The sequence below is a fragment of the Monodon monoceros genome, unplaced genomic scaffold, assembly GCF_005190385.1.
Source record: "Monodon monoceros isolate NGI ecotype Baffin Bay Population unplaced genomic scaffold, NGI_Narwhal_1 Super_Scaffold_7, whole genome shotgun sequence".
Taxonomy (NCBI): Eukaryota; Metazoa; Chordata; class Mammalia; order Artiodactyla; family Monodontidae; genus Monodon; species Monodon monoceros.
The window spans coordinates 26,117,391-26,130,251 of record NW_021703784.1 but is presented as its reverse complement, the minus strand read 5'-3'; the positions used below and the strand labels follow the sequence as shown (position 1 = coordinate 26,130,251).

At 34.2% G+C, this 12,861-nt stretch overlaps 1 protein-coding gene across 3 annotated transcripts in view; it reads left to right on the top strand.

Annotated features, from left to right (window-relative positions):
- Positions 1–12,861, top strand: part of GRIA4 (glutamate ionotropic receptor AMPA type subunit 4) — a 521,547-nt gene that overhangs the window by 466,880 nt on the left and 41,806 nt on the right. For all 3 annotated transcript variants that reach the window (XM_029208112.1, XM_029208114.1, XM_029208113.1), the window contains 2 exons: positions 2,434–2,632; positions 8,366–8,613. In XM_029208112.1, the coding sequence (XP_029063945.1) occupies positions 2,434–2,632; positions 8,366–8,613 (447 nt within the window). The remainder of the gene's footprint in view (positions 1–2,433; positions 2,633–8,365; positions 8,614–12,861) is intronic.

Below are 12,861 nucleotides of genomic sequence, written 5' to 3'. Positions count from 1 at the left end.
CTGGGACCCCTACAATGCAAATGTTGGTGTGTTTAATGTTGTCCCAGATGTTTCTTAGGCTGTTTTCATTTATTTTCATTCTTTTTTCTTTATTCTGTTCTGTGGCAGTGATTTCCAACTTTCCATCTTCCAAGTCACTTATCCATTCTTGTGCCTCAGTTATTCTGCTATTGATTCATTCTAGTGTATTTTTCTTTTCAGTTATTGTATTGTTCACCTGTGCTTGTTCTTTAATTCTTCTGGGTGTTTGTTCCTTAATTCTTCTAGGTCTTTGTTAAACATTTCTTGCCTCTTCTCAGTCTTTGCCCCCATTCTTTTTCCAAGGTCTGGATCATCTTCACTATCATTATTCTGAATTCTTTTTCTGGAAGGTTGCCTATCTCCACTTAATTTAGTTGTTTTTCTGGGGTTTTATCTTGTTCCTTCATCTGGTACATAGCCCTCTGCCTTTTCATTTTATCTATCTGTGAATGTGGTTTTCATTCTACAGGCTGCAGGATTGTAGTTCTTCTTTCTTCTGCTGTCTGTCCTCTATTGGATGAGGCTATCTAAGAGGCTTGTGCAAGGTTTCTGATGGGAGGGACTGGTGGTGGGTAGAGCTGGCTGTTGCTCTGGTGGGCAGAGCTCAGTAAAACCTTAATCTGCTTGTCTGCTGATGGGTGGGTCTGGGTTCCCTCCCTGTTGGTTGTTTGGCCTGAGGTGACCCAACAATGGAGCCTACAGGCTCTTTGGTGTGGCTAATGGTGGACTCTGGGAGAGCTCAAGGAGTACTTCCCAGACCTTCTGCTGCCAGTATCCTTGTCCCCACTGTAAGCCACAGCCATCCCCCACCTCTGTAGGAGACCCTCCAACACTAGCAGGTAGGTCTGATTCAGTCTCTTATGGGGTCACTGCTCTTTCCTCCTGGGTCCTGATGCACACACTACTTTGTGTGTGCCCTCCAAGAGTGGAGTCTCTGTTTCACCTAGTCCTGTCGAAGTACTGCAATCAAATCTCGCTAGCCTTCAAAGTCTGATTCTCTGGGAATTCCTCCTCCCGTTACCAGATTCCCTGGTTGGGAAGCCTGATGTGGGGCTCAGAACCTTCACTCCAGTGTGTGGACTTCTGTGGAATAATTGTTCTCCCATTTGTGAGTCACCCACCTTGTGGTTATGGGGTTTGATTTTATTATGATTGTGCCCCTCCTACTGTCTCATTGCAGCTTCTCCTTTGTCTTTGGATGTGGGGTAATTTTTTGGTGAGTTCCAGTGTCTCCTGTCAATGATTGTTCAGCAGTTAGTTGTGATTCCAGTGTTCTCACAAGAGGGAGTGAGCGCACATCCTTCTACTCCACAATCTTGAACAAATCCCCAGTTTTATGGTTTTAAAACCAGGATTAAGCAAATGTTAAGTTAAAACCAACAGGTGTCACTTATATAATAATGGTTAAGAAGGGAGCATTTTAAGCTAGAAATGCCATTGAAAATATGAAATCTTTCCTCATATTAAGAAAATGTTTAAAAATAATTTGTCACAGGAATTTTAAATAGTCTGATAGTCCTGTTGAATGAGATCAATTATGATTATGCTCTGAATTTTTATTCATTTCATGCTCACTTTTCTTCTGCTCACCCACACATCCCTGATAACCAGAGAAATGGTAAAGAGAAAATGTTCTTTTGAGCGCTAGCCTCAGTTTTCAGTGCTGTTACACTGCATATTAATAAGTCACATGCTTTGGTCTCATGTTGGAAGTGGCAGAGAGAACATTTTTATACCAGTATGTAAAGAACTTTAAGACATAGCTCATCCTCCATTCAGATAAGAAATGGAATATCAATCCAACCAACAAACAAACAGAACATTCTCAACTATGGTTACTTTGAGACCAATCCTAGATCTTCATGTGGTCCAGCCCCACCTTGGCATATGTCCCATCCATCTTGGCATAATTCTGACTGAAGGTAAAAAACAAGTTCTCTCAGAAGAGCATCTGCCATCTTGTACCAAATCTAAGAGCTCACCAATTGTTAAGATGTATTCCTATTTTATGTGCCACAGAGAGAGAAACAGTGCTGCAAATCAAACTATGGTACTGTGTTTTATCTCATCAAACATAGGCTGCATCTTAATTTTAGAGATGCTAAAGTGCAAAAGGGATCAATGAATTTAAGTAAGCATTCCTCTTCTGGACCTGAAGGAAAGGCTTTTGGTTCTACATTTCTGCCAAGTAAGCAATAAAAAGGAAAAGTATTCTAAATGTGGCATTTATACATTCAATATAGCAAAAAGGATGTCAGGTGATACAGAAATACTAGAACCATTCTGAGTAGACTATTCAGAACATAAAATGATACTTGTAATTATTATTAAACATACACGGTGAATTGATGGTATTTCTTTTCTTTATGTTGATTATAGAAAGGAAAATGTTATTATCTTATCCATGTTTAGATCCCTCTCAGGTCGAATTGTTGGAGGTGTTTGGTGGTTCTTTACACTCATCATTATATCATCTTATACTGCTAACCTCGCTGCTTTCCTGACTGTCGAGAGAATGGTCTCCCCCATAGAAAGTGCGGAAGACCTGGCCAAACAAACAGAAATTGCCTATGGAACATTGGATTCAGGGTCAACAAAAGAATTCTTCAGAGTAAGTTGAGGGGAAAACTAAAAAGGAAATGTTCATAACTTTCAAATTCAGGCAATTTTGCCAATTATTATATTATGGGCTCTAGCTATTATAAGTTTTGCAAACATAATGGTAACTGCTATGTTTAAACATAGCAATGCTATATACTTCTACTTGGATTTTATAATCACTTTAATTTGAAAAAGCTAATTGATTTATTCACATTGCAAGAGGGACCCTTACGAAGGAAAAGTAACAACAAAAAGGTAAATAAAGCAACTTTATAACATAATTTATCCCAAAGATTCCAGTATTCATAATGCTATGAAGATACTTCATCTGGCAAGATTTGGATTTATCTATGCTTTGGAATTTAGAGCATAAAAATGAAAGCATGGCTTTTTTTTTTTTCAAAGAATACATTTACCTTGCTGCATTTGAATCCCAAAACCTTAATTTCATGTTATAGTACCTATATGATGTTTATTATTCTATAATCTATTCTGTAACAATGGATTTCAAAGCAATATATTTGCTTTCTCACATGATAATGGGAACAAGAACTACTAAGTCCTAGCATCTTTGTAAAACATTGTATGATATTGCATTTTTGCTGATTTCTCTGCTTTTGCAGATAAAATTGTTCAAACTGATATAATTGCGTTTCACATATGGATATAATTCCTTTGGCTTGCCATCATGATGGCAGGTATTTTGGAGGTTTTGGGGTTTTTAGCTGTTTGTACCACTATAAGGATGAATTTTTTGATCTGTGAATCTCTTTCACTCTGCTTTTACTTAAATCCAGAAATTTCACAATGTGTGATCAGAGATAAGGGTTAATTTTGTGACTTTAGAACCAAAAAACTAAAAAGTGGTCAGGGTGAAATTTTCACAGATATTTCATTAGGTAATTGTGGCATCTTATATTTAACATCAATTACTTAGAGACTAAATATTTAGTAATTTAGAAGACAAGATATGTTTCACTATTTCCTAAACTATTGTGTAAAATTAATGATAGCCCTTTAAAGTAAATTCACACTTATATACAGTACTTGGGAGATTACATTTTCATTTTAAATGTGTATATTTATTGTTTTCTCACTCAGCTTGGAAATTAAAAACAACAAAAGATACTACTCCTTAAGCCAGCCTTAACTTTCATGCACTTGAATTTCAATAATATTTCTTTAAAAAAAAAATTCAATTATAGTATTCTTAGATATGACAGATGTTTATGTAACACTAAATCAGGAACAAATCACTCAAAAATTGTGCCAAACCCATCACTGCACATTGTTTTCAAAAAAACAGACAGTGAACATCTTTGTTAAAAATTTGGAGCATTACTAATAGATATAAAATTTGTAAATTAATTATAAACTATTTGTAGATTTTTCTAAAACTGTGAATAATTGTCATGACAATATATTTTATTAACAATATTCTATGGATAAACTTAATTAGCCAAATTTTTTAACTTACTGAGTGCATCCCAGTTTCTAAAGATTAATATAGTAACACACTGCTCTAACACATTTTAGCATAATTTCAGTACTTTTCTGGAAATCTATGTTTCCACCCAAAAGAAACTAGGTAAAATTTAGTGACTTTGACTAAAAACCATTATGTATATGCATCAAAATAGAATACAAATTTGTGCTATCATTTACATTTTACTGAAAAATGATGACTGATTTTCATGTAAATAAAGCAGATATTTGTAGGTTCATCATTTTGCCTTGAGTGAGAAAGGGGAAAAGAAATATCATATTGATTCCCTGAAAATGTTTCAAAAATAACTCACTGTAGAGCTCTTTGGCATCAAATACATTGCGAATGTTATTTCTAATCTTTATAGAGTTTTAAAAAACTGCTCAAGTTTGAAAAACTAATGAAGTAGGTAAGAGAATATATTGATTAGAAATATAGGAATAAGGAAAGCTGCTTCCTAGATACAGAGCCTCCCATATAAGTAGTGCAGTCACCATGCCCTGTTTCCTTTCTGTCCCACCCAATTACAGTTTTAAAATTGAAAGAGTGTTATATGTATAGGTATTTATGTTGCAGAATAGTTTGAACCCTAATAGGACAAGAAAATAATTTTCCCTGAAAGCATACTTCCAGGAATGCATAAATTTGAGTTCTCTGATAAAAATCTCCTTCATTTCCTACCCTATGTTCTCCCTCCTCTCTCATACATGATCACCTGGTTTAAATAAATCATTTGTCTGATGGGTTGTTGAGGAAACAGAACGTGAAAGGTATTTTTGCCCTTGTCAAAAATGTTTTCTTATAGGAACACAGTAATGGAACATCTATCAGCTTCACTAAACTGCCTCAGGAAATGATTACTCAGCATTTCAAAAAATGTTGCAGTTGTTCTGGAAAAAGAATTAGGCCATGGGAGAAAATTACATCAGAATTCAACTGTTGCCTTGGTTTTGTACCATTATGAAACTTGATATGTTTCATGTTCTGTGCCACTTGTTAAGCATACACACAGAGGCATTTAAAGGAATTTTGTACTTGTCACTTAATGACAGGCTTTTTTAAAGGTACTTTTACGTTATTATATACCTGATTTAAACACACTGATTTTCATTTCAGTGCAGATTTTATCCTGTACCTGTTTCAGTCATCAGTGAAATCATGAATGCATAAATGAGATGGATTAGTATTTCAGGGCTTATAATATTATCAAATAGTACATTGATAAGCTCTTACTGGAACATCAGTCTTGCTGCATAAGCTACTAAAAGCAGGAAATAATTCACCTGATAACAATGTAAATATCAACTATAGTGCATGACATTTTTACATATTTTCTATTAAAAGCAGAAATGGCAAAATACTTAATTTTGAAAAATTAAAAGGATAGCACATTTTTAAATCTCCAAGAATTATTATAAGTAATGAAATAATGCTTTAAATAGTTTCCCATGCATTGTGTTTCACAATAAAGATGAAACAAGTAAATCTGAGATCAATTTTATAATTTAAAAAAAAATGACATATTATCTTTGCTTATTACCTTGAGCATATTCACTCCCCAAACCTGATCTTTAAGTAGATATCACAATTGAAGATGAAGATGTAAAAGTCCCACTATCACTACATTTATGAGCTTACTGGGTCTGCAAAAATCTCATTTTAGTCTGTCTCATCAAATTTATAAAAATTACCTTATCCTCATTCCTTAGCAAACACCCTCTTACAGTCACAAGTAAGGCACAGCGATATTATTTCCAGTCCTTTACCTCCTGAATTTCCCAACCTCACCCTCTCCACCATGTGGACTTGATTTTATCTAATCCATGCCCCTTAAAATCAGAATCAGAATTTCTAAACATTAACATAGTGACACACCATATAAATTTTTTTCCCAAAAAGTTTCTTTCATCATTCCTCTATTTTCCACTGAGAGTGTGTATTTTATAATTTCTATTATACATAAGAAATTAAGCATAATTACACTACAGATTCCTCTTTCTTCCGGACTTTAAAGGAATTAATTTAACTTCTTTTGCACTTAAGGTATATGTAATTCAATATACTTAAACAAAAGCAGTACTAATTTTCCTCACATTAATATTATGGGAATGGACATCTATAAAATATCAATGACCTAAAGGTATTTTATTCCTTTAAAAAAATCATTTGCTTTAATATTATATTGCATTCTGTATAGTTAAATTATCTTCATAATTACCAAGCCCTAAAAGTACTCTTTTTCCATTTTGCTGCCTTAGTTTTGTTTAGCTGTTCTCTTTTCCTTTAATAAGATATAAAAAATAAGTAGAAAATTGCCAAGTAACTAGCATGATTCTCATATTCTTAAAATTTTTCAAAAAAAATTTAATTAAAATAATACTCAGATTTTATTTCTTCTGGTTTCAATGTAGTATACATAGTGAAGCAAAAAATATATATAGAACTCTGTATCTTTGGGGGTGTAACTCTGAAGTGAAGTTATCAATACATTAAAAAAAGTGATTATATGCCTAAATGATGTTGTTTAGCAACACATCTAAATTGAAATCATCAGGATAGATGTTTAAACACAATCAGTATCAAGTGATCCAGAGAGCTGATAATTTTCAGAAATTGGAACTCATTATAAAATGGAGTAGTTCATACTCTAGAAGAGAACTTCATTATCAGAGATGGAGTGAATGAGGCCTGGCAACATGGCCTCCCTAGTGGATCTCATGGTTAAGGGTTCTGAATCCAGATACTCTTCTGTCCTGGTACAATATAGAATCTTTGCAACTGAATTATATCTGGCATAGAATTTTCCTAACGTGAGGATTTCTGTAGCCAGAAGTAACCTGTCATTACCTAAACACGCATACACAAACATATCAGAATCTCTGAATCATATTTTCAAGTGTTAATAACATAAAAACATTTCAGAGGATACAGGATATCTATTTCCTATCTGATATTTATCACCATTTGAATATACATTAACATAAAATATCTGGGGTTTTTTGGTGTTTAGGTATGCAAATCTCTTATTGTGTGACTTATTATATAGATTTATTGATTACTAAATTTCCGCCTTATGAAGCCAAAATTTTGAATACCACTTTTATCAGTTTCTTTGTTCACCTGAGTAATTTGCTTTTACCTAAAACATGCATTCTTAAATTTGCCATTTGGGTACCTTGTTGATTATTGAAGATCTGCTTCTTGTTGGATTCTATCTTCTGGTAAACAAAACAAGGTTGGTGTAAATAAGTATACATGCTACTCAGGATTTGGCCTCATGCTTAGATTTAGGTTTGACTGAAGTCTCCATTACTTTTAATTTGGATCCAGATGCAAAATTTCCACATCTTGCTATTGAACAAAATTAATTGCACCTGATAAAAGTCTGTGTGTATCATTGTATTGTCAAACACCAAACAGGATTTGGGCTTTTCTATTTTATTAAATATATCGTTTGGGGACATTTGAGTTCATTTGGATATACTTTCGTGTGAAAAAATGTGTGGATGAAAAAATCTAATATGAATGCAGATACCGACAAAATGAATTGGATAAATTAAGTCCTGCAAATAATGTAGATACAGCCCAAATAAACAAAAATATAAGTAAGTTTCTTGGCTGAAGTCAAGGGATTAGAAAAACTAACTCTCCAAAATATAAAGTGGGAAAACAAGAATTACTTCTCTTTAAAGTTTAATATATGTTCTATTTGGAGATTTTGTTTAAAAAGGTCTAAAAATGTTTTGGTGAACCTAGTTTGATTCTTGTTTTATGGATATTTGGTTTGTAAACTAGGGCAGATTTCTCCTCCTCCTTTGGTGTTCAAATACTGACTTGATAGGGACTACACATTTTGTTTATATTTTTTTAGAATGGTTTACATTAAAACTTTGAGGCATGGAAAAATATGAAAATAAAACAATATAACAACTCTCCTTGTTTGTTATAATTCAGTACAACTCTCTCTATGGCTGTCTACATTTTATAATAATAATTTGTTCTTTAAGCAGTTGAGTAAGGTAGTTATTATGACATGAGGTACCTTTTTCTCCAAATATCACTTTTAAATGTCTTTCATTTCAGTGATTTTCTTAAACAGTTGTAAAAGGCAGTTTTCTAATTGTAAAAGAATAATGTTATTATGGCAAATTGCAATTAGAGGGTAACGTAGAAGGCTTTATCCTTATCTCGGTTCAGTCAATATTAACATCTTGTTCCCTTCTTTCCTGTATTTAATTTTATTTTAATGTCCTCCAGAGATCAAAAATAGCAGTGTATGAAAAGATGTGGACCTACATGCGATCAGCAGAGCCATCAGTGTTCACTAGGACTACAGCTGAGGGAGTAGCTCGTGTCCGAAAATCCAAGGGCAAATTTGCCTTTCTCCTGGAGTCCACTATGAATGAATACATTGAGCAGCGAAAGCCATGTGACACAATGAAAGTGGGAGGAAATCTGGATTCGAAAGGCTATGGAGTAGCAACACCCAAGGGTTCTTCATTAAGGTGGGTGGAATAGTATAACAATATAACATGTGTTGTTATAGTATTCCACCTTCCCTGATGTCCCTGAGAGAATTATTTTGTTTTGTGTGTGAACATGGTATGTTTGTTTGTTTTTCTGTTTCTCCATTTCACATTTTTTGGTCAACAATCAGGTATTTTTTTTTAATTTTAGAATAATTAATCTTAATTGACATATATCTTTTAAGGCCATATAAAAACCAAACTGGTTGAACACTAGCTGCTTCCAGTGGGCCTAAAACATGGGTAGCATATGCTTCTATATCTCATCAACTTTTTTTGGTCACTGAAATCTACATTCTCATTGTGTCAGTAATAATTCTACATTTTTTCATTATTTTTAAAATTATGCCTGCCTGCTAGTTTCTAATAAGAAATCAATATCTTCTAGAAAAACACTTTTTTTCCATTTCAATGTTTCATTTATTATGACATCATTATATTTTAGAAAATCCTGAATGGTATCAATGCTAACTTTGTAAATCACATTTATTTATAAATGCAATTATGATCAGAGGGAAAACTGGGCTCTGATTTTATTGTGCTTACTCAAGTCACACTCTCTACTGTTGCAAAGGGAGTATGGGGTAAGTAAGATCTGTAAAATTAGACCCAGTAACGATTCAAAATTGTTCACACGTAGACCCCTAAAATGTGACTTATGACCAAAGCATCACACATGTGGTTGATAGTCCACATGTGTTAAAAGTGGGACTTTGTTTCTTAAGGAAATGTTGGTAAAGTCTGCCCTTTTCACCCTTTTGGTCCTGGACATAGAAAATTCACATGTTTATGTCCAGGAGGCAGAGTTTCCTATTTTCCTTAAGTAACAAAGGCTGCTGTTGAATTGCTGGGGTTAGAGCAAAGCTGGGGTCAAAAGTGACGACTGATAAATTACTCTGGTCTCAGTGCTGCTTAGGAGAGATTCATACAAAGCACAGATTCAAGAAGAAATCAGAATCTTTGCCAAAGGAATTAACCAAGAACCTGGTCTTGAAAAATGATGTTTCTGGTAAGCCTCTGAAAAATGAAGGTAATGAGACCTGTACTGTTGCCTAGTAGGAGTGAAAACAATACAAAATTATATGATTGGTTTCAAAAAGGGAACTGCAATGTACTTTGGGTATATGTGCTGGGTGGGGGAGAAGTTGAGACAGATATAAGAAACAAATACTACTACTGAAAAGTTTGTGTTAAAACAGTATTTTGTGTTTGCAAACAACACTGTAATAATTCGAGAGGGGTTCCATGGTATGTTCAAAAGGGACAATTTTTAAAGGAGATAGAACAAAATTAGCCAGCAAAGACATATTTGGGTGTAGACTTTGGCAATACTGAAGTCAGGTTTATTTGAACACACTTCGCATATGAAACTGGAGAAATGTGCACGGAGAAAGCCAAACAAATAAATTATCTATGATAAAATTCTACCCAAAAAGATTTCAGCCATTCAGAAACTAAAAGTGACATTAGAATATTTGGTCTTTAAGGGAATATTTTGTTTGATGCAACATGAGAAACATGTAATTTCAATGAGGCCATGTGGCAAATAAATCTCTATTGAAATAGTAGTAAATAGAAAGGGAGACAGCAACAGAGGGTGATATGTAGATTACTGTTCACACTATTGATTACATTCAATGGATGTAGCACTTGCTCTTAATTAATTCTCTGTGGATGTAGCTGCCTTGTCCTCTGTCTTGTGTCTACTGATAAAGTCAAGTTCCAGGGACTGAATTTGGCCCTCAGATAAGGGTGCGCCTGACTCCCATTGATAGCAAGAGTGTTCCCTCTTAAATGTACCACTTTGTCAAATCCACACTACAGGGATTGTTTAGGGAGAAGCTGAAGGGCTTCATCTGTCTAGAACTGTATAATAATCAGCTATTGGCCTCCCCCTCTTTTCCTGTCTTTCCCTGGATCTTGTTAATGAGGCAATTGTTAAACTCAGCTTCCTGGGTTAAGAGTTTGTTTATGTGCTTTGCTTTATACATGCCACAATTTCCTGAGCAAGCTGGACCCTGCATGCCAAAACCACAGTCATTTTGTCCTGTCTTTGAGAATACTGGAAGTGCACTGAAGGCTAACCACCATTCACCTTACCCACACCTCCTTACTCCCCCACACCCAGCCCAACTAAGCAGGAGGTTCATTAAGCTTAAATTCTCATTCTTATTCAACTAGTAACCTTCTGCTTCAAAAGAGGCAAACTAGTATAGAGATGGACCAATAGGCACCTTCTGTATAAATGACGAAATTCAAAATAATTACAGTCATCAGAGAAAGATCCAGAGGGCATACCTTCATCAAGAGTATCTTTGAAAACTTTCTGCCTCATTTGTTCAGTTGAGACTAAGTCTGTTTTCCCACAAGATCTATTTTTTTAACCAAGTTTTTAGGTTAATAGTTCTGGACACATTGAGACTGGTCTGTTTCATTGTCATTAATTATGGCTTTCTTCCAAACGCTGCTGTTTTGATTCATTGGGTAATATGAGACTTTATGAAAAGGAAAAAAATCTTCCTTCTATATAAGTATAACCAGAGAATGCAGACAAATGACTAGCAATCTTCTGTTGATCTAGGGAGTTTTTTTATTTCCAGATCTTGCTGTTTGGTCAAAATGCTTCATAATAAATGTCACAGAAAAGAGTAAGAGTAGGATATATAATCAGGATGGAAAATCAAGACTTGGGTCTTTAATGTAGGCTTTAAAACACAGGCAATCAGGATCATCACAGAGCATATATCTGTGACTAGGGTAACAAATATTAAACCAGTTATGACTGGCACCCATCTTTATGGTAGAGAATGATATGCAAAGCTCCCTATTGTTCAGAGAGACTTTATTTCAGGCTAGCGTTTGCTGGGCATACACATACGTAGCATTTCACAATGTTAAAACCATCAAGCTATCACTAACGGCTCTCAGTAACAGAAGGCCAATAAGTATGCTCAGAAATTATCAGTATATTATGATTTGACATAGATTCTCCAATTTGTAGGTGATAGAATGATGCCAGGTATATTGATGTTGTTAAACTTAGAATCTATAAATTTTAAAATTAAAAAGGAAAGCAATTATAGGTAAGTGTACCTACAAGCTATAAATATCAGTGAGTGAAAAAACTTAAATCTTACTGGCATTACTATTTGTGTTTCTAAGTTACCTTCCAAAGAAAACTTTCAGGTCTTATTGTGAGATAAAAGGGTAAAATCTCTTATGTTTCACTATCTCCCTACTTTGATATTTCTCCTGAATCTTCTTTCCACATGCACAATGCCATTTATTCTACATGAACTTCTTTCTCATCCCTTCTCCAGTATCCTTGGCAATCCAAAACTCTTGTAAAAGCCTTCACTGGTTGAGAAATTTTTAAAGGTTGTTTTAAAATAGACACTCTAGATGGCATAGCAATGTGATGTAAACTTTAGATGAAAGAGGAAGTGTATTTTGACTATACTATCAATACTATCAACTTTACTATGCAACTTTAGTATAGATACGTACTACACTATAGTATTTATTATCTAGGAAAGTTGTATACTTTACTATCAAAATAGTAGTTTCTTTAGTGTATTATCTATATTACACTAGTTTCTAGACTCTCAACTTTACCATGCAATAAGTAAACTGATAAAGATTGTTTAGAGTAAATCGTAATTTATTTAATACAGATTTACTGACTATTAAATAGTTGTTAAATGAGAAATACCCCTTTTAAAAATATTCATGGTATCTAGTATCTTCAAGTACTTCCAGGAAACAAAGAAGTGGATCATATCTTCAGAATTTTCCTGGCCTTTGTAAAGATTTTTATGCTTGACCCTAATGTTTGAAGCCACATTAAAAAAACTAGTCTCCTGGGGATTCCCTGGCAGTCCAGTGTTTAGGGCTCAGCGCTTTCTCTGCTATGGTCCTGGGTTTGATCCCTGTCGGGGAACTAAGTTCCCACAAGCCATGTGGCGCAGCCAAAAATTTAAAAATAAAACTAAAAAAGAAAAAAGCTAGTCTCCTATACTTTTATTATTCAATAGGGATAATTCCCATTCAAATTTTGCCTTCTCTAAAAATATTTGTGGAACTGTGCCTAATATAAGACAAATGATCTGTCATTTAAAAAAAAAAAAAAAAGGTCTTTCAAGAGAAAGCAGTTCCAAAAGAACTTGATCAGTGGTTGAAATCTGGGGAAAAATGAGGCCCATTTGGACTTGCTGATGCCCAGTTACA